The 22,421-nt window shown below is 48.0% G+C and overlaps 3 protein-coding genes across 3 annotated transcripts in view; 1 reads left to right on the forward strand and 2 right to left on the reverse strand.

Moving 5' to 3' along the window:
* Positions 1-1,121: 1,121 nt before the first annotated feature.
* On the reverse strand, positions 1,122-5,281 carry ing3 (inhibitor of growth family, member 3). The gene is made up of 12 exons (XM_080518003.1): positions 5,164-5,281; positions 4,942-5,013; positions 3,795-3,895; positions 3,538-3,603; positions 2,944-3,040; positions 2,781-2,852; positions 2,572-2,688; positions 2,322-2,485; positions 2,057-2,247; positions 1,778-1,973; positions 1,596-1,634; positions 1,122-1,511 (listed from the first exon to the last, which is right to left on the reverse strand). Exons 1-12 carry the CDS (start codon positions 5,189-5,191, stop codon positions 1,395-1,397), a joined length of 1,260 nt encoding a protein of 419 aa, XP_080374129.1. The 5' UTR covers positions 5,192-5,281; the 3' UTR covers positions 1,122-1,394.
* A 1,543-nt stretch (positions 5,282-6,824) lies between these two features.
* Positions 6,825-12,829, forward strand: tspan12 (tetraspanin 12). The gene is made up of 7 exons (XM_080518266.1): positions 6,825-7,572; positions 7,872-7,954; positions 8,056-8,191; positions 10,136-10,201; positions 11,057-11,164; positions 11,276-11,419; positions 11,632-12,829. The coding sequence occupies exons 1-7, from the start codon at positions 7,507-7,509 to the stop codon at positions 11,989-11,991; spliced, it is 963 nt and encodes a 320-aa protein (XP_080374392.1). The 5' UTR covers positions 6,825-7,506; the 3' UTR covers positions 11,992-12,829.
* Positions 12,830-15,828: 2,999 nt separating this feature from the next.
* The window catches only part of kcnd2 (potassium voltage-gated channel, Shal-related subfamily, member 2), a gene marked incomplete at both ends in the record, with an annotated part of 46,742 nt that continues 40,149 nt past the window's right edge, over positions 15,829-22,421 (reverse strand). The window contains 6 exon segments of the mRNA XM_080518385.1: positions 15,829-15,997; positions 17,050-17,291; positions 17,367-17,462; positions 18,289-18,369; positions 18,373-18,387; positions 18,665-18,827. Of these exon segments, the coding sequence (XP_080374511.1) occupies positions 15,829-15,997; positions 17,050-17,291; positions 17,367-17,462; positions 18,289-18,369; positions 18,373-18,387; positions 18,665-18,827 (766 nt within the window).

Raw genomic sequence — 22,421 nt, forward strand, 5'->3', positions numbered from 1 at the left:
CTCCTCCTCCCTCCTCAGCGCTCCAAACTCCGCCGCTTTGATCCGTTATGTGGCTTCTTCATCAGGTCCTTGAACGCAGCACGGCGCTGAAGTACTGGTTCTGTTAAAAAACACCATCTGGTTCCAGTTAGAAGAGGAAGAGGAGGAAGAAGAGGAGGAGGAGGAGGTTCAGGTTTCAGTCCGGCCTCCACGGGGATGAGCTGCTCCTCTTTTTCCTCTGTTTTTTAACTTCAAACACACAAATCTGTTTCTTCTCTTCTTCTGTCAGCTGGAGTTTAACAGTCTGCTGCTCAGGAGGAGGTCACACCTCCTCCTCCTCCTCCTCCTCTTCCTGGAGTTATTTCTGGAACACATGTGTTTACAGCGTGTGTGTGTATGTGTGTGTGTCTCTGTGTGTGTGTTTTGGGGTAAAAAGGTGGTATAAACCAGGAGCAGCTGCACTTCCACAGACTTCAGTCAGTCAAACCTGGTTCAAACGAGACAAACAGCCTTTTGTTGGTCAAAAGTTGCTGCCCATGTGATTTTTATTTGTTTTTACAGCCTCGGTGGACAAAATTACCCCTTTTTAATTTGATTTAATGAAATGAAACTGGCTATTTAGCATCGGTTTGACTGGAACTCCCTCCAGATCTTGTGGATTTTAAAGACCTCTTCCTGTCTGCCAGCAGGACTGTTTCACATCAAAACAACAAAATAAAATGCACCTTTCAATCAAAATTTGTGCCGTAAATAAACTGGACATCATTTTGTTTTCACAGCCTTGTTTTACCCACATCCTACTTTTATTGTTTAATTGGTTTTGTCACAAAAATGGGATCAGTTGTGTCTTGAAGTAAAGTAAATGTTTCCTATATATTTATATTTCACGCTTCCTTTGCTATAGTTGTTTGACTATAATCTCATGTGAAGGCGAGAGTTTGTGATAACAGAGCAGTCACTGTTTTCATGCTTGCAGAAATAAGCACATGACCTCCTGAAGGAAATGAGAGCAAACAGTTTGTCATATTTGAAAAGAAAGAAAAAAAAAATATATGGAAAAATAAGAAAATAGTTTCCTTCTTCACCAGAACCAGAAGGGTTTATGTTCCGAAGCACAGAAAGTAGAGGACTGAACCAAGACATTTACCAAAACATCCTTTTATTGACTTTTTGAACATCGGAGGACACAAACAAACAAACAAACAAACAAACAAAGCTCCCTCTGAGGCTCCGGAGAGAAGCAGACGCTCGGCCTCATGGGAGATTGAGTTCTGCTCTGAGACGTGAGTCCGATTGAAGACCGTCCGACTGGCGGCGGGTGATGGGAGTCGAGGCGGCGGCGTCGTGGAGCGAGAGGCGGTCCCACGCGGTAGCGCGGGGGCGTCACGCTGTGACCTCTGACCTCCAGGGGCCGTCTATTTGTGGCGACTGCCCCGCCTCTTCATGGCCGCCGTGCACTGAGGACAGTACCACTTCCCTTTGGGAGCCTCGGTCAGGCCCACACAGCCGTAGTGGAACCACTCGATGGGACACTGAGGACACACACACACACGTCAGTGAACACACACGCCTCTCTAAAACAAACAAACAAACAAACAAACAAACAGGACACTCACGTCTGTGTTGTCACAGCCGACCATCTCTCCGTAAGAAACCTGCAGAGAGCCAATCAGAGCTCAGATCAGTGACGTCGTCACAGAACAGGAAGTTGCGTCAAAAAAACTGCAACTCGCTGGAGCCTTGACGAGTGTTTCCATGGTTACAGGTGCACTGTGTGTGTGTGTGCGTGTCCAGTCACCTGGTTACAGATGCAGTATCGGGGCTCGTTGGGGTCGTAGGTCCAGTCCACCTGGCTGTTGGCCTCGGCCTCGGGCAGCGCCGACGCCTGCTGGGAGAGTTCCTGAGCCAGGGCGGAGGAGGAGGAGCAGGAGGAGAGCGAGGAGGAGGAGGAGGACGAGGAGGAGGACTGATGGTTGGAAGACTTGATGCTGCTCCTGGAACAAAGAGGAAAGTGACGACGATGACGAGAATCCGGTTCACACAGACGGGTAAACGGCGAGCGAGGACGAGGTCTTACTTGGACTTGCGTCCCCGGGAGTCGGAGGCGGTGCTGGGGGCGAGCGTCTGGGTGAGGGTGGAGGCCAGGGCGGAGGAGGAGTAGCCGCTGGACTCCCGGCTCAGGGAGAACTCCCGACCCAGCTGGAAGTCGTTGTTCTTGATGGCCTCGTAGCTCGCCTTCAGGCTGGACGTCCTGCGGCCCTCCTTCATCTGCACACACACACACACGCTCAGCATGGCCGGCACCGCCGGCAGCACCGAAGCATGATGGGAAGCTCCCTCACCTGAGCGGTGGCCTGGACGGCCTGAGCGGCCGCCATGGTGATGGCGCCGGCGCCGGCCCCGGGGCCCGCCGGCAGGGAGCTCAGGTTGTAGGAGGGCAGCGGCTGCGAGGAGTTCACGCTGTACACGCTGTTGGTGGAGGACGACGTGCTGTTGGCACGGCAACCTGCGGGGGGTGGGCGACGCAACGGGTGAGCGTGTGTGTGTGACGGGTAAAGACACAGCCGCCGGGGCGTGTTGGGCGTCCTTTACCTGGCGTGTTCTCCTTGGAGGCGTCTGACGTGAGGGTGGACAGCAGCGCTTCGGACTTGAACTTCTTCTCTGGGACGTGTTCTGTGGTGTGGTGCGCCGGAGCGCTGTACTTCCTCTCTGCGGACACACAAACACACACAGTGACACGCTGCTCCACGCCGCCCCCTGCGGGGCCGCGGGGCGACGACGCGCCGAGAACACAGACGTACTCTCAGTGGCCGTGTGCGAGTGGACGTGGTGGTTGTTGACGGGCTGTGACGGACTGTCCATCTCCAGCGATCCTGAGCGGCAGGGAAAAAAACAAAACAAAACAAACATGAAGTTAAAGTGAACAAACAAACAAAGGAGCTGTGACGGTGCTGCGGCCCTCACGTCTCTCCAGGATCTCCGTGATGCCGGCGTTGTCGGCCTCCAGCTCCATCTTGAACTTGGCCAGTTCCTGGTCCAGTTTGCGCAGGTGACGGTCCACCTGACGACAAACAAACAAACAAACAAACAAGCTCTGAAAACTGTTCACAGCTCCATACAAACGTCCCCCATCATCAGCCAAACTTGTCGGCTGTTTACTGGGTTGTGTCTGCCCTCTGCTGGCGAACAGGAGGAACAGCAGCAGGCTCAACCATCACACTGTGCCACTGGTTCAAACACGTCTCTGATCAGCATCACTCAGCCAACAACCAACACCAACGAGGCAGGAAGTGATGTCACAAACGTTGAACCACATTCAGAATCGCAGTTTACATAAACGACCCCAAAACACACCAGTCCCTTTTCCTAGCGTTTATTTACTGACGATGTCGCAAAGTACCTAAAAGGTACAATAACGTACCTGTGATGCGCGACTAACGTGCAGATTAAACGTTCTTCCCGTACACACTTTATAAATCCAAATCGGTTTGATGAATAAAGTGACGAGACGCAAACGCTACACGCTCGGGAGGAGACTTAAAAACGGGTCAAACTCACCAGGTCGTAGATCTGATTGGCCAACTGGACCTTCTCATCAGCATCCTCCAGGGCTTTGTAGTAGTCCTGAAACACACACACACACACACACACACACACACACACACACACACACACACACACACACACACACACACACACACACACACACACACACACACACACACACACACACACACACACACACACACACGCACACAGTGAATGCCTCCTTGCCTCAACACACGGGCAAACCTCAGCGAATCTCCCAGTCTCACCTTCTTGATGACCTCCATCTGCTCTTCTCTCCACTCGGGTTTGTTCTTCTTGGCGTTGACAAAGAACTCGATGACTTTCTGCTCCAGCTGATCGGTGGCATCTGATGACACACACACATACACACACACACACACAGGAAGTCAGACGGCTCGCCATCAGACCACATGCATACTTCAAGGGTAATCCCCCATTACTGGTCTAGCAGAAGACCTGCTGCTGGTGATTCCAATCATTACGCTTTTCTTAACAGGATCACAAAGTGCTGAAAGAACTCATTTGAAGGGCAGTTGAATAAAAAACAATTGTATCTTTGTCAATTCAGTCCCGCAAAAACAAATGCAACGATTTGAGTGACCAAGACTGACCAGAAACTCAAATCCTCATGATACGACGGTGTCGCTCTGATTTAAAGCATGATGATCAATAATATTGAATATATCTGTGCTCTATGTTCACCAACCTTCACTGAATTATGATTATTAAAGGTAAAAACAATAAATAAGATGGACCTATGTGTGGAAATGAGTATATTTGGTATATAGGGAGTAGTATAAGCATGGATATAGTATGTAGCCCTACTTAATCAGGAGGGATTAATAGTATGAATCTACATGTTAATCCAGGATGACACATGTATAATATATATATTTGTGTGTGTGTAAAACTTCCAAGTTAGAATAAATGTTTATTTTTATGCATCTATTTTGACTTGTCTGTAATTAAATATTTAACAAGAATATAAAAAATAGATATAACCTTGGAGTTAAAAATGCTAAAGGCAAGATTAAATCCAAGTATGTTACGTAGTTGTAATATACGTACATTACGTAAAAGTGGGTCTGTTCACGTGCAGAATTTTACAGAATTAAAAAAAATATATATGAAAAAGTGACTTTTTTAATGAAATATGCAAAAATTGTGTTTTATTTTCATGTTTTGTGTAAATAAAGCTTTCCGGTAATTAGAACCACGAACGGGATTTTTTTTTTTTATCGGTATGTCAAATTAACAAGGTTTTTTTTAAAAACTTAGATCTGAACTATTAACAAATTTGCAAAAATAAATAGTTTGTGCAAATCTAAGAAAAAAAAGCGTGACAAAAGTTAGTAAACAATCCATGCCCAGTTGTTTGGATGTGTTACGCACTCTGAACCTGCAGGTCCATCTCCCTCATTTCCGTAAACCTGTCGCGGAGGTCCATGGGAAGCTGCTCGATCACTGCCGAAGAAGAAGAAGAAGAAAAGGCGGGGACAACGTTAGCATGGCTAGGCTAACGGCCGCGGCTGCCGCGAACTCCAAATAACACACAATTCACGCGCAGTGCGACGCGAAACCATCGCCACCGCGCCGATACACTCCCACACTCACTCTCGAGGTAGTCCTCCAGGTACAGCATCGTGGTAGATTCGACGTTTTAACCGTTGAACGATGGAAAAATCCTGGTTCAATATGGCGCCGCCTGCCGCTGTCTCGCTCAGAAAAAAATACTACGAATAATGAGGTCAGAGAACGTGACGCACACGGCGGCTCGCGTCCCGATTGGTTGAAATCTGTGCGTGCGTTCGAATGTTTATACGAAACGGGTGCATCATGGGAGTTGTAGTTTAAGCGGTTAGCTTGTTTCTCGCCAGGATACGATCCGATATGTGGTTAAGGGCCTAAAATCAGACAGTTTATTGAGCCTTCCCCACCTTTTCTCACTTAACTGATCAGGTAGCTTCATATTCTGACAAGTTATTATCCAATTGATATATGGAGAAACGTCAATTCCCATAAAATTACAAAAACATCATTCAGGGCTTGGGTCTCACTCTTATTTTATTTTGAATGTTTTTTTTTAAAACTTCATTTATGCTCCTTTTATACGTTCCTAAATCGCATTGCTTTAAAGTATTTCTTTTATTTCCTTGTAAAGCAATTTGAATCACCTTGTGTCTGAATGATGCTTTATCCATTCTATTCTAATCTATTCTACTGATGTCATGACGATATTATTTTAAAAATCACATTTTGTCATTGCTTGGTATGATCGTTTCCAATGACTTCAGAAATGAACAAACGTGTCTATATTTCTTTCTAACGGAGGATGTAGGTTTTCCTTTTTCAGTGCGCTTTTGTCGTCTCTGTTCAATAACTAACAATGTGGCTGGTTTCATTTAGATGCACTGAACATTTGAGTATTTAAAAATTTCATATGGTCATTCTATATGGGTCTAGAGGTTTATATTTGTCACATCTACAAATTGATGTGCTTTATAGGAGAAAGGATTGAAATAATGTCAAGACATTGCTCTTGAAATTTTGTTTTGTATTAAGAGAAATACATTTGGAAGAAAACAAACTTTTCAGTGACACTGTTCTTCTGATCTTCATCGTCATCATGCCTTGCGTAGTAGAAAAAGTAATAAGATTACTTTTGCCAGTACTGCTGTCGATTAGATTCTGACCACATGCTCTTGAGCAGGTTTCTCTATACTGCTGTGATTATAGACAAATATCTTTAATATTCGGAATACTATCACACAATCACCATTACGCAATACAGATGTAGACAAGTACATTAATCAAAAGTACAAAAACAAGTAAGACGCAGACCACGTGGTCGTATTTCAATTAACCAAGGTCTACTAGTCTGCGTTACGCGTCAGGTCAAACATGGGCAGAAATGTTGAGTTTCACTTTTGTCCAAATACGTTTGGGCACTTCCATGAACATAAATATCAACATGACACATTGGACCATATATGGCCAAAAAGTATGTGGACAACAAACTCTACAATCCGTCACTTTTGGCCTTCAAATTTTGAGTATAGTGTGTGTGTGTGTGTGCGTGTGCCAGTGCGCGCGCGCTTCCTCATCCTCTCCGGAGCGCCGCGGCTCTGGTGCCGCTGACCCCGTGGCTGAGTGGCTGGAGGCGGACACATTCCTCTGTCCTCCCCTAGGACCCGGAGGGGAGGGAGGGGAGGCAGGGAGGGAGAGTCCCGCTGCTGCTGCTGCTGCTGCGCGCATTTAATTATCAGAGGAAGAAGCAGCAGCAGCAGCAGCAGGACTGTCGGGACCGCGCGCCGCCGCCCCCCCTCCCCCCTGCGCTCTCCCACCCGGCGCGCCGCACCGCACCGCGCCGCGCCGCCTCGACGCTCCGTCGCAGAAAGGAAGAAGCTCGGAATCTATGTTTCTGCTCCATATCTGTTGTTTTTCAACCCTCAGAATGTTGCTCTGATGTTTTGAATCTCGTGACAAACAGAAAACTTTTTTTTTTTTGAACGCGTGGCTCGGCGTGAAGACGCGCGTCAAACCGGAGCCGCGCGGCGGCGCTGACGACCTGATGTGGAAGTGTCCGCTCCATCAGTCCGGCGGGGCCTGAGGGGAAAGTGGGAAACCACCTGTTGTAGAACTTTCCTGGAGCTCCTCACGGATAAACTCGAGCCGCTAAAACGAGACGCCGGGCGGAGCCTTTTTTTTTTTTTTTTTTTTTTTGCCGGAGACGCGCGTGCCGAGCGCAGCGGGAATGCGGCTTTTACGCACGCAGCCAGGGCGATATCCAGTCAAGACGCTCGCGTCTGTGGAGCACTGATCCCCTGCTGCTCCGTCTCCGGGCCGCACCCCCCCCCCCTCCCCCTCTACCCCCTCTACCCCTCTTCCGTCTCCCCTTGAGAGGGATGTCATGGTGCCCCGGGCTGCGGTGAGCCGCGTCGCGGAGCACAGCACGGGATGGCGCGGCAGGACGCGGTGAGGTGCCTGCGGTGTCTGCTGTACGCGCTCAACCTGATGTTCTGGGTGAGTACCGCTGGAACGACACAACACTAACACAACAACAACAACAACAACAACAACAACAGCATAATTATAGTATTACTATTGGTGTTATTATTGTGACAAGTCGTGATTGCGGAAAGTAGGACACTTTAGTGTGTCCGTGTGTGTGTGTGTGTGTGTGTGTGTGTGTGTGTGTGTGTGCGCGTGAGAGAGAGAGAGAGAGAGAGACAGCCTGTTTGACATTCTGCTGTGTTATTTGCAGGCAGCAGAATCTGATCTGTTTGTATTTATTTCTGTGTGTGTGTGTGTGCGTCGTCCAGCTGATGTCAGCGTGTGTGCTCGGAGTGGCAGCGTGGATCAGAGACACCCTGAACACTGTCCTCACCCTGACAGCCCACACCAGGTGAGTCCGGCCTCGGGGACTCGAACACACACACCTTAAATTACTCATAAAGCAGACCCTCTGTGTGTGTGCGTGTGTCTGTGTTTGTGTGTGTGCTGCAGGTTGGAGGAAGCTGCCGTCCTCACGTACTCTCCAGCCGTCCACCCCGTCATCATCGCCGTGTGCTGCTTCCTCATCATCGTGGCCATGGTGGGATACTGCGGCGCGCTGCGCTGCGACCTGCTGCTGCTCTCCTGGGTACGGCCGCCGCACCGCTCCTCCACACACACACACACACACACACACACCACGGTTTCCTCTGGAGTTGTGAACAAGAGGAGGAAGTCCGCGAGCTCTTTGCAATCCGAGGCTGAGAAACGTTCCTATTGAGTGATGAACCCTCCACATCTTTGAGGCTCCAGATTACAATATACAGATTATAGAGCGTCTTCCTCCCACTCACATCCAGATTACAGAGAACCTTTGTTGAGATTCCTTTTATACACAATCACCGATTTAACCCGTTTCCCTTCGTCATCGGTTGTATTTAAAGTTCTACATGTCTTTCCTGCCTCCTGCTCGGAACTTTCACTTCGGTAACTTCACATCCCACATAAAGTAACTGTAGTTACTCTGCTCATGTTGGACACATGAGAGAGAGCAGCTGTTAATCAAACCTGCAGCAGGTGTTCCTGTGCCCAGTGTGACCTCCCGGGTTTGTTCAGGGTATCTGAGGTGTGTGTGTGTGGGTGTGTGTTTTAGTCCCAGCAGCTCGTCTTTCAGAGACAGAGTGGGGGGGGTAATGTTATCAGCACCGAGGGGACAATGGGGGAGGGGACACCTGACACTCGGCCCCGCCCCCTCAGGTGACAGCGGACAGGTGATCCCCGAGCCCAGCTCCGATCTGTTCCGTTCTCCACGCCAGACGCAATGGAAGCGACTTCATCTCAAACCGTTTAGGCATCGAAGCAACGCTTTAGTCTGACGACTGTCGTGACAGGAGTTATTTAGTTGTCGGGTTCTACATGTTGTCGTTTATCTCCGCCGCTTGGCTGCTGCTGGTTCTGGTTGTCATTAGTTCATAAATGGGTTTCTTGCAAGAAGCGCAAACATCAAAGTGATAGAGCATCTTCCTCCTCCAACATCCAGATTAGAGAGCATCTTCCTCCTCCAACATCAGATTAGAGAGCGTCTTCCTCCTCTGACAGATTACTGAGCATCTTCCTCCTCGAACATCCAGATTATAGAGCATCTTCCTCCTCTAACATCAGATTATAGAGCATCTTCCTCTGACAGATTACTGAGCATCTTCCTCCTCGAACATCCAGATTATGGAGCATCTTCCTCCTTCAACATCAGATTATAGAGCATCTTCCTCCTCTGACAGATTACTGAGCATCTTCCTCCTCGAACATCCAGATTATAGAGCATCTTCCTCCTCCAACATCCAGATTAGAGAGCATCTTCCTCCTCCAACATCAGATTAGAGAGCGTCTTCCTCCTCTGACAGATTACTGAGCATCTTCCTCCTCGAACATCCAGATTATAGAGCATCTTCCTCCTCTAACATCAGATTATAGAGCATCTTCCTCTGACAGATTACTGAGCATCTTCCTCCTCGAACATCCAGATTATGGAGCATCTTCCTCCTTCAACATCAGATTATAGAGCATCTTCCTCCTCTGACAGATTACTGAGCATCTTCCTCCTCGAACATCCAGATTATAGAGCATCTTCCTCCTTTAACATCCAGATTATAGAGCATCTTCCTCCACTAACATCCACATTATAGAGCATCTTCCTCCTAACATCCAGATTATAGAGCATCTTCCTCCTAAAACATCCAGATTATAGACCATTTTCCTCCTAACATCCAGATTATAGAGCATCTTCCTTCCAGTGACTGATGAAATGTCATGTGGATTTAATGAGGACCAGCTCAGCTGATGTGACACAGCACAGCAGTACGGCGACGTATATTAAAAGTAATAAAACTACATTTTGCGCTCATCAGTCTTGTTACACTCACCTCCGTAAGTAATGATGTGAAATAATTCTTAACGTCGCTACAATAAACAAGAAGATTGAAACAAAAACAGGCAAGAAGCAAGACTTTGAGTTTTAAGCGTCGACGTCACGAGGCTGAAGACGTTGAGCCTCAGAGGACCAACGTGGCTGAGCTGTCCTCCGTCTGTCTTCCAGTACTTCGGCAGCCTGCTGGTCCTCTTCTGCGTGGAGCTGGCGAGCGCCGTGTGGACGTACGACGAGGTGAGGCCACGCTCCGGTCACACACTCTGCACGTCAACGTCACAAACAGTCAAAAGTGGGATTATTGGTGAAATACAAACATGAACTACAAGGATTCATTGTTGAGATATTTTGGTTGGGGGTTAATTTTTTTTTTTTTTTTGTGGTCGTAGCACTCGGGTGACATTGCTGACTTGTCGTTGTGAGGTTGCATCATTGTTGCAGTAATGGGCCAGAGTTGCTGTGACGATGTTGCAGGGGAGTGATGTTGCAACATTGTTGCAGACTTGTGATGTTGCAGAGTTGCTGTGATGTTGCTGCAGAAGTGTGACGCTGTCATGGAGTTGCTGTGACATTGTCGCTGAGTCGTTTGTGATGTTGCAGGGTTGTCGTGACATTGTTGCCGAGTTGTTGTGATGCCGTTCCAGAGTTGTTGCATAGTTGCTGGGATGTTGCTGCAGAGTTGTGTGTTGCTGGGCAGCTGCGGCGTTCACACTTTCTGCTGCTGAAACAAACTGACGGCACTAATAATAAACCAGAAATGTGAGACTTGTCCGGCCGGCTGCTGCTCTCAGATCAGGTCACACACGCATGTACGCACACACACACACACATACGTGTGTGTGTGTGTGTGTGTGTGTGTGATTCTTCACTCTGGTGCTGTTCAATGTATCAAAAACAAACTTTAAAAGTTGACATAGTTGAATGTGATGAAGCTGCAGTTCGTTGTGTGTCTGCTCACTGATGTGTGAACATGAAACAAAGAGCAGATCGCTTATCTGTGTGTGTGTGTGTGTGTGTGTGTGTGTGTGTGTGTGTGTGTGTGTGTGTGTGTGTGTGTGTGTGTGTGTGTGTGTGTGTGTGTGTGTCTTCCAGCCGTCAGTGCAGCGCTCTGACATGATCAGCCTAAAGTCTCGAATGCAGGATTACGGCCTGCAGCGTTACCAGTGGCTCACACACACCTGGAACAGCTTCCAGACAGAGGTAAAACACACACACACACACACACACACACACACACACACACACACACACACACACACACACACACACACACACACACACACACACACACTGACAGTTCTGCACGTCCAGTTTCAGTGCTGCGGCGTGATCTACTTCACTGATTGGTTGGAGATGACCGAGATGGACTTCCCTCCGGACTCCTGCTGCTCCAATCAGTATCCGGGCTGCGCTCGACACGCCCACTACCACGACCTGAGCGATCTGCACCAGGAGGTGAGCTTACTCGCCCGGGACGAGGGGTGACAGCTGTTCTCCAGGTGTGAGGAGCAGAAAAGGGGAGGAGCTTGAGAGAGAGAGCAGCAGTGTAGAGAGTATCCAGAGTTCAGTGCAGACTAAAGTGCGCCGCAAGAGATGGAAATGTTGAATAAAAGCTGTGAATGATCACGTCCCAAACCAGTCTGTACCTCTGCTCTCCTGCGTTTCAGGGCTGTGGCCCAAAGATCTACTCCTTCATTCGTGGGACGAAGCAGCTGCAGGCGTTGCGTTTTCTAGGCGTGTCCATCGGCGTGGCTCAGATCCTCGCCATGGCGCTCACTCTCACGTTGCTCTGGGCGCTCTATTACGGCCGAAAGCCTCCCGAGCTGGATTCTGTACCTCCTCCTCCTCCTCCTTCACCGCCGGACGACTGCACGCCACTGCCGGCGGCTACCGGCGCCGAGCCGGCCGAGGCGCCCAAGTCCACCTGCACGCGCTGGATCCCTAAAGTCTGCACTAACGTGCCCCCTGCTGGTGGGACCCCCACAGGACCTCAGTTTGAGATGGAGCAACTTCACGCTGCAGCCTGACTTCAAGACCAGCTCTGGCGGGCGAGGGGCAGGATCACCACGGAGGCCTGGAGGAAAACGGACGCGCAGACGTCTCCGGGCTTCGGAAATAGCGACGGCGACTGGACAGAGTTCAGGTGGACATAAAGAGCAGACCTGCAGGCAGGTGTGAACAGGGTCCAAACCTCCACCTGTGACTTGCAGGACCTCCTTATCAACATGTGGTTCCCAAGACGTGGTCCGGAATGGCCTGAAGGGGGCACCAGAGGTCACTTGATTGTTAAAACTACAATAATAGTTTGTAGGATTTGAGGAAGAATCCTGAAATCTCCGCTGTTTGGCTTCACTGTAATGTTTCGGCCAATCAGAGATTAGAGAGGGGGGGGGGTCCACAGGCCTTAGCGGGATTAGCTCGTTAGCTAGTACGTTTGTCGTTTCCTGACTGAACACAAACTGAAAACAAAAAAAAAACTACTGAAACAAGTTTGATGTTTGTAAGATGTTTTTCTAACTTCTGATCGGAACGGTTCAGCACGTTAACGTTTCAATGAAACACACTTCCTGTCGTCAGAAACTGCTTTGCTAATTAGCGCCACATAGTGTCTTGCTGGTGTCAGTGAGATGAGGAAGAGGCCTTACATAAGCTCATCAACCTTTGTAAAGATGCTCAATATGTGACGATTCAGCTGAACTGAGTGGACTTGTGACGAACCCTGTCAGGGATATATAGCTACCTGCTTTCATGATTACAGTGACACCTGCTGGTGACCACTTGTAAGCTGCGCTAGCTCAGTTCTAGCTCCGATCCTCAAAGTTTCCCGAAACAGTAATAAAATCACGTAAAATCTGAGTGGCTACAATGCACTTCCTGTGTATGATCTGATCAGAAGTGAAAGTAAAGAGGACTAATGAGAGAGCCTTGAGGAACTCCTCCAGTCGCACTGAAAATTGTGTTTCTGTTGAAATTTGTGTTTTTGCTGTTTTGCTTTTCTGAAGGTTCTTAGTAAATCACTTCTAATAGAACAAACAAGACAAAAATACACAATATGGTTTGTGTGTCTCTCACACAGATTGTGTTTGAGTGAGAGGCCAGGTGACACATAACCACAGACACACAACTCGAGACACACAACTCGACACACAAAACCATGGACACACACAACGACATACACACAACCAGACACATAACCACTGACACACAACCAGAGACACACACACCATACACACAACTAGATACACACAACCAGACACACATAACCGCAGACACACAACTAGAGACACATACCTCGACACACAAAACCATGGACACACACTATGACATACACACAACTAGACACACAACCAGGGACATACAACTAGACACAAATAACCACAGACACGCAACTAGACACACAAAACCATGGACACACACAACTAGATACACACGACCAGAGACACACAAGTAAAGACACAAAACCAGACAGACAGGCAGAGACACAACCAGATACATACGACCGCACACAACTAGACACACAAAGCAGTGATACACTGGACACTTAACCACAGATGCACATACAACCAGAGAAACCAGCGGACACACATCACCAAACGCACAGCCACAGACACACAACCAGAGACACACAACCATCAGCTGTTCTGAGTGTGCGAAAGTGTAAAACCTCCAAAGATCGGAGAGACGGATCAGTTTCTGCGCAGCTGCTGACACACACACACACACACACACACACACACACACACACACACACACACACACACACACACACACACACACACACACTCACACACACACACACACACACACACGCACGCACACACACACGGATAAAAAGAAAATGCTCAGACTGAATATTTAACATTTTTAATCTAATTACTCATCAGACACTAAAACCTTGAGCTGTTCAGTCCTCAGCTCTTCATCCACATGAACAGGAAGTCTGCTCCTCGCTCTGCATGCAGGTTGAGAAAGACGAGGTGAAGGAAACGCCGCCGACCTTCACGGGAAATAATAACAGATGAGCTACGACACCCAAGAACAAATACAGCACGGTGTGCACGTGCGAGGCCGCCGACAAACCCCTGTCGCTGGACCTCCACAAATGGACAGCATGAGCCTGGGGAGACAGGGGAGTGTGTGTGTGTGTGTGTGTGTGTGTGTGTGTGTGTGTGTGTGTGTGTGTGTGTGTGTGTGTGTGTGTGTGTGTGTGTGTGTGTGTGGCCATCTCGTTTCAGTCTGTGTGCTCTTCTTTGACTTGGACCAAAACGTCCACGTCTTTAAAATCCACAAAGACGAAGAATTTAAGTCCATGAGGGGGGGAAAAAAAAAAAAGTTTGTATCAAAATGAGTCTGAATCTCCACAGATATATATATATATATATATATATATATATATATATATATATATATATAAAATAAAAAAAACAACCCTCATGCTGGGTTTGGCCCGTCCTCACAAAGAGTCCAAATTAAATGGGAAGATGTCCAAACTTCCTGAAGATAATAGTTTCTGTACCGAGTGGAGTAATAATGTCAATACTGCAAAACCCTTATTGTTCTACTATACGTCTTGGAGATAGCAGGAGCAGGAACCTGTGCTCTGTGTGTGTGTGTGTGTGTGTGTGTGTGTGTGTGTGTGTGTGTGTGTGTGTGTGTCTGAAAACAAACTGAACCCTGAGTTTTACTGACAACATTTTTAAGTGAACGCACATTGTTTCCGAGTTTGTGTTTACAATGGCAACGTTTTGAAAAACCACGTCCGTTTCCATGGCAACGGCTGAAACGCTGGTGCTGTTGGCGGTTTTTATAATGAACCCGCCCACTCGTGTGCACAACGAACCGTAACGCCATCCTATCCGTTGTGCTCCTGCTATCTGTAGACGAGTTCGAGGAAAGACTGCAGCCTCTTCATCACCTCTCCAATAATTACCAGGAAGTAAAACAACAAAGGAACAAATCGTTCCGCATGGAGGCGCAGCAGGCCGAGGCCGTGATGGCGCCACCCGCAGGTCAGAAAATCTGCATTCGCTTACAGAAAAAGTATAACGAGTTGTTGTTTTTGTTTGTTTTTTAATATCAGGACACGCCCACATGCACTATCAACGCGCCATAATTGCATTTTTTGGGTTTTTTTTCCAGCAGGTTTGGACATTTGGTTAATTTCTAAGAATCGGTTGATGCCTGGACATGTGTGCAGTGTCCTTGTGTGCAGAGACAGGTTTTTTTTGTTTGTTTTGTTTTTTGCATCAGCCGCTGATTGGTCAGAAAGTTCTTAACTTGTGCATCACGTGCAACAAGGACGTCTACAAATCTACAAATCCTACGAAGGTGACGCCCTGACCCGCCCTCCTCTGATTGGCTATTTGAAATCCTCCCGAACGAACCTGCGAGGAAAATAAATATGAGCCAATCAGATACAGTGTAGGAGTCTTTTCCTGCTGAACCAAACTCTGGATCCTTGAATGAATCATAAGGGCTCCGAGAAGACGTCCTTCAGCTCTGTCTGAAAGCTCGGGTAGAGAAAGAGAAAGGGAATCGAACCTGGAGCCGAGGTTCATGCAGAGTCCGACTCATTAAAAAAAAAAAAAAAAAACAGTCACACACACACATACTGAGCATGCTCAAAGTCCTCCATCGGGCCTTTTGTCAGGTCCATGAGAGAAACGAGGAACCCTGGTTCAGGACGTCTGCTTTCTGGCGCTCTGGTGTTCCTCTGGTCAAACTCCTCACGAAGGAAAAACAAAACAAAGACAATCCAAACCGGAGTCAGTTTGTGACGCGTCTGTTCGTCAGCCGTTCGTCAGCGTGCGACCGAGTTTTCGGTCCCCCCGCGCTTGTCCTCCGGGGGGCGCCGTGGCGGAGGCCTAGAGCGCGGACACCCGCACGATGTTGGTCTGGGAGTAGTCGGTGGAGTCGTCGCCCTCGGGCGTGGTGCCCGGCGGCGTGGGCATGCTGATGACGGCGGCGGTGAGGTACGGCTGGTCGCAGTTCAGAGGGAGAGTCTCTTCGAATTTAGCGTTCAGGCTGGATCGACTGGAACGACTGGAGAGAGAGAGAGAGAGAGAGAGAGAGAGAATGCCATTGCAATCAGGCATATCAATACTCACTTTACAGGTGTGAAAGTAATTAGAATCCAGTCAAATGTAGATGTAATGCGATTACAACACTGGGTGCAGATGTAGTCAGGTGATGCCCAGGTGTAGTTGTAATTAGATTACTCTCAGGTGTAGATTTAATAGGATTACAGACGGGAGTAGAAGTAGTCAGAGTACAGTGTTTCTGTAAACCTGAATTTGTGGATCTGGTCCATCTGGGGTTTGGAGGGTCTGGATCAGCTCTGATCAGGTTCAGAGAGACCAGATCTGCTGAGTCATGTTATCAGATCCAGTTCAGTGAAGCCCTGGATGAGATCCGGGATCCAGGACTCTGACTAAACCAGGACCAGATGGGTCACGTTCACTGACGGCGGGTCGGAGAGGATCCGGTCCTCTCGCTGGTCCCTCTTCCCGAAGGCTCGCAGACCTCCCACAGCTGGACATATTCTGGATTCCTGCAGTCTGACTGTTCATGGGAACCTCGAGTCACATGATCTCTGCCTCCATGTGTTCATACAGCGAGTCTCTCATTCTTGACCGTCCACATTCACCACCACCCAGTCTGTCTCCGAGAGGATTTACCCAAACCCCAACATCCAAATACGACGAGCACGGTGGTAGAAACAGAAGAAATGTGAGAACAGTTTACTTCGCAGCTGAGAAAACGTATGATTAATATTTGGTCTTGTAAAGGATTTCTGGGGTTTCTGCACTGGTGAACAACAGCTGCTAGTTTGAGGACAGACATTGACCAGAGAGGACGTCAAGAAGAAACACGGCTCATTGATTGGTTCAGACCAAAACTGGATGCCCCCCCCCCTTCCCCGCTGTAGCACTTGGTGGCTAGGGAAATTAGCTTGTGGCTAATGGGTAGCTATAAACGACCGCGATCTGCCTGCGAGATATTTTCCAACTTTTCCTTTCTGCGTCTGCTTCTTCTGATTTGTGTGAAACTTTTGTTCGTTCACTACTCCTACCTATTAGTCCTACCTGTTGTTGAGCGGTCGCTCCTGGATCTGGATGGTGCTCAGCTCCTGGATGCTGCCCTGCAGGCCCACCGCCATGTTGGAGTTGGGGACGTGGAAGGTCTTCCTCTTCCGCCGGCTGCAGCAGGAGCCGAAGCCATGAGGCGAGGACGAGGAGGAGAGGGACGAAGAGCGGGACGCCTGCTTGACCAGGGTCACCTCCCTGCAGCTCGCCTCGAACGTCTTCTCGTCCACGAACTCGTGGTTCTGAGAGGAAGCAGGTCTGAGACGTTAGTGTGTGTGCGTGTGCGTGTGCGTGTGCGTGTGTGTGTGTGGACGCACCGTGGTCGTCTCCAGACAGTGCAGCAGGTGATGATGATGAACCTCGAAGTTGGGGTTGGTCTTACACACCAGCGCCTGTCCGGCTTCTTTAGAGGCCTTCAAGACAGGAAAACAGGAAGAGCAGACTGTTCACCTGAGACACACACCTGTTACCCACAATGCACCCTGGTCAAAGTCAGACTCCGCCCCCTGACAGCAGCTCTGGGTTTCCGATATGTATTCGTTTGTTCATTTGCTTGCTGAAGAGTTGCTACGCTCGTGAGAAAGCACCAAAGAGAAAACAGCCTCACATGATGCTAATTCTAAACAGCGAATCTGCACGGGAGAGACCGCAAACGTCCCACGTCACACTGACTCCACCCCTCATATGCGGATTGGCTGACTGCTTCACATGCAGCTCAGTACATGTACATGGTGATGAACACCGAGGTGCAGTCGAGGCCGAGCGGCGCAGGCGAGTCGTCGGACCGGCGGCAGAGCGACAGTTAATGCCTGATCGTCGTGCAAACAAAACCACAGAAGAAGAAGAAGACGATCGAGCACAAGTTAGCCTGATGGTGTAGGTTCAGGGAGCGAGAGAGATACAGGATGCAACATAAGACTGGCATCACATACACACCACACACACACACACACACACACACACACACACACACACACACACACACACACACACACACACACACACACACACACACACACACACACACACACACACACACACACACACACACACACACACACACACACACACACACACACACACACACACACACACACACAGGAAATGAAGACGTCATGGAAAACGTCTCAGAATAACCATGCAGCAGCCTGCAGCTTGACCCCCAGACGGCAACATGGAAACATGGGTGCTGGCCGGCCGGCAGCAGTTCAGCAATGGCGTCTGCGTCTCCGTGGTTACCTCCTGAGCGGAGCCAATCAGCAGCCGGCTGTGTTTATACTGCAAATAAGCGTGAGCTCCGCTGCTCTTCGCCGCGCGAATTCAAGCAAGCCTGGTTTTCTGTTCGAGGACAAACAGATCCGGGGTTTATCCGTGTGTGTGTGTGTGTGTGTGTGTGTGTGTGTGTGTGTGTGTGTGTGTGTGTGTGTGTGTGAGTGTGTGTGTGTGTGTAAAACTCAGATTCAGGCTTCAATTTTTTTGACCAGAACCTGAAAGTATGCTGCAAAGGTTCACTGCTATTCTGATGACACACGTTTTTTACACGTGTGACCTGCAGGTGGCGGTATCACAGCACTTTTGTGGTGCCACTGGGTTTGGAAGGTCGCAGGAACCTTACCTTCTGTGCTCGCCTCTTCTCGGCTCTCTGGCTCTGGTGGTAGATGCGACTGAAGTTGGACACGATGACGGGCACCGGCAGAGCGATGACCAGCACGCCGCTCAGGGAGCAGATGGAGCCGAAGATCTTCCCCATGATGGTCTTTGGCACCATGTCACCATATCTGAGAGAGAGGAGGAGAGGTCAGAGGTCAGAGCTGGACAACGAGGCCTCAGCCTTATTAAGAGTTAATCTCGGGGCTAAAAAAAGTTCAGTAACCAGTGAGCTAAGTCATCTTAAATTATTCCTTTGGATCATTTCTCTCACTTTTTGGCCTTTAAATTCACATTTATGTTTGTGTAATGTATTTTGGCAATTATTACTTTGTTATTCTTCTTTATTTGCTTATTTGTGTTTCTTTTTTGTAATTCAACTTTTTCTGTTTCTGACAGACAAAAAGGTTGGTGATTGCAGTAAAAGGAGCACAATTAGGAGTTAAACACACACACACACACACACACACACACACACACACACACACACACACACACACACACACACACACACACACACACACACACACACACACACACACACACACACACACACACACACACACACACATACACACACACGCTGACGGGAGCCACAGACATCTTCAGTTATGAGTTCAGATTGTCCAGCGTGTTGACAGAAACTCAATAACTCAACCAAACTCGACTCTTTTCCATCAGTCAGCACAAAAAAAATTTGCGCTGACTCAGCCCTTTCAGTTTGATCGCCAGTTTTATGAATGAAGCTGCAGTTCAGGTGGCGTCCACATGGAGGAGCCAGAGAGCTGCAGGTTTCTCTGCATCATCATCATCATCATCATCATCATCATCAGCACGCCGTCATCATCATAACTGGAAAACGCATTCATCAACACTTGAACGTCCCCTGAGAGAGAAACACACTCATCCACTGCCTCTTCTTCTTCTTCTTCTTCTGTCCTACTTTCCAAACATTTTCTATCCGGTGGTCTCGGCTCCCAGCATGCAGTGCTCCTCCCATGTGTGGATGAAGCAGATGTCTTCATCAGATTTTAACAACACCTGAACACAAACTAATTGAATTAGGTGGAACTAGTAACAGTACCGAACGTATAAACGATAATTCAATGTGTTGTAAAGAGGAGGTCGGCTGGTAGGTAGGTGGTTTTTGGTATGTGGGCATATGATACTGTTTCCCTTTAACCAACATACCAAGGGATTTTGTTTTACCTTGCTGACGAATGATGACAGGTCGGTCTTGGTCAGGTGACCACACGTCAGACGACACTCAAAACATGTCAGCAAGGTTAACCATCTTTTCCCCTTTGTTGGTTGAAAAGAAACCTAATCATGTTGGGTAGGGTAGGTAGGTAGGTAGGTAGGTCGGAAAGTAGGAATGTAGGTGGATATGTCGGTAGATGATGGGTAAGTAGGAAGATCAGTAGGTAGGTAAGTGGGTAGGTGGGTCGGTAGGTAGGTAGAAAGGTAGGTAGGTAGGTAGGTAGGTCGCTAGAAAGGTAGGTGGGCAAGTCAGTAGGTAGGTAGAAAGGTAGGTAGGTAGGTAGAAAGGTAGGTGGGTAGGTCAGTAGGTAGTTAGAAAGGTAGGTGGGTAGATAGATCGGTAGGTATGTAGGTAGATAGGTAGGTAGGTAGAAAGGTAGGTAGGTAGGTAGGTAGGTAGGTAGATAGGTAGATAGATATGTAGGTAGATCGGTAGGTAGGTAGGTAGGTAGCTGGATAGGTAGTTAGGTAGGTCTACAGGAAGTTGGACAGGGTAGGCGAGTACAGAGGTTGCAGTCATCAATATGAAGTAGAGTGGCTATGTTGAGTCGATGTCAAAGAGAAGACACTAAAGCAGGGGTCTCAAACTCAGAACTCGTTGAGAGACGCAGCCCTGCATGTTTTCCACGTCTCCCTTCTTTAACACGCCTGAATATCCTGCTGGTTCATCATCACCACATTCAGCACAAAGCCACATAACGAGCCACTCATTGCAATCAGCCGTGTTTGAAGCAGGGAGACGTGGAAAACCTCGAGGATCTGAGTTTGACGCTCCCGCACTGAAGTAAAACTAGACAGGATCGGAAAATTTATGGAAAATTAAAATGGGTAGGTATACATGTTTGGCCGATTTTGTTGGGTGGGTGTAGCAGGTCAAGCAAGTAAATTGTTGAGATTTATGAAGGCAATGATATATTCGCCATTCAATATGAAACACAAATGACAGCACCGGTAAGCCCCGCCCACAATGATTACTGGGCAGTTAGCTCTCATTAGCCCCGCCCACAGTGAAGAACTTGTTCAGCCTCTCATCTGTCTCTGCGCTGGAGGAGGAATAATCCCGATGAAGGGTCCGTCGATGTCGCCAGCAGCTCCTCTGAGTGTCCCTGTCAGTTTATATTACACGATATATTTCATTAAGTAGTTTATTTTTGTATTTTTTTTTTACGTTCCAGTCCATAAATAACTGTCAATGAATATTGTTTCAGAACATCTTCTTGTCTTTCATTGTCATGTCGCGTTAGCGTCAAGGTGAAGTTTGTGTCAGTGATGAATCGCCTCCTCCTGAAAACCTTCAAGCCTCCCAGCGAGACACAGCCAATCAGAGACTGCGACCTTCTGTGTGTGTGTGTGTGTGCGTGTGTGTGTGTGTGTGTGTCACAGTAGAGAGCATACAGAATTAGAAACACATAGAGTACAGGTGTGTGTGTATGTGTGTGTTGTCGTGTCATGTGACTGCGTCCTTCATCAAGGAGGGAGAATGTTCTCATTATGGCACACACACACACACACACACACACACACACACACACACACACACACACACACACACACACACACACACACACACACACACACACACACACACACACACACACACACACACACACACACACACACACGATTCAATAATTCCCCCCATGAGACTGATGAGAACCGACACACTGGTTCCATGTCCTCAACAAACTTTCTTATTGTGACTTTGTGATGCAAAATGATCCAAAAACAGACAAAAACTTCGCATAACAAACCCGAAGCGAATCAAAAATCACATCAATTAATCACTAAGTTAGGGAAAATTGTCAAACAACCATAAAGTGACGCAAAAATGTCACAAAATGAGAAACTAAAGAGTCGAAAGTCACACAAAACAAGGTTGAAATGCTCTGCTGGTTGTGTTGAAGCAGTTTGACCCGGGGGGGCGTTCTGGTGACCGTCTCAATTTCACAAAGACATTTTGTCTTCAGCTCCATGATCTGAGAGTCACAACACGTCCCAGAGGAGAAGGTGACTTTCCTCACACCCACACTCTCTCCTTCATCATCATCATCAGAGATCATCGTAGCACATTTTCTGTGTATGTATGTGTGTGTGTGTGTTCTGTCAACACGAAGAGGGACTCAGCAATTTCCACTGCTCTCAGCTTCACTCGCGTCTCCAGTTTTCACATCCTGAGACCTCCTTGATACAGAACGTTATCTTTAGCGAACAGATCTGACAAACAACCAAAAAGACAATTAAAATCATAAAAACACACATAAAAACAAACAAAAAGACCCATAAAACTGCATAAAAAGACATTTGTGGCGTCAAGAATTACAAAAGACTCAGCTCATACACAAAACCCCACAAAAAAAAACCCACACACAACAAAGATACAGAAAAGCTAATAGACTTAAGCAAATTAAATCGAAGTTGCAGAAGTCACATGCCCTGTCCACACCCCTAAAAAGGTGAAAAAACCA

Source organism: Blennius ocellaris (genome assembly GCF_963422515.1).
Source record: "Blennius ocellaris genome assembly, chromosome: 22".
Lineage (NCBI taxonomy): Eukaryota > Metazoa > Chordata > Actinopteri > Blenniiformes > Blenniidae > Blennius > Blennius ocellaris.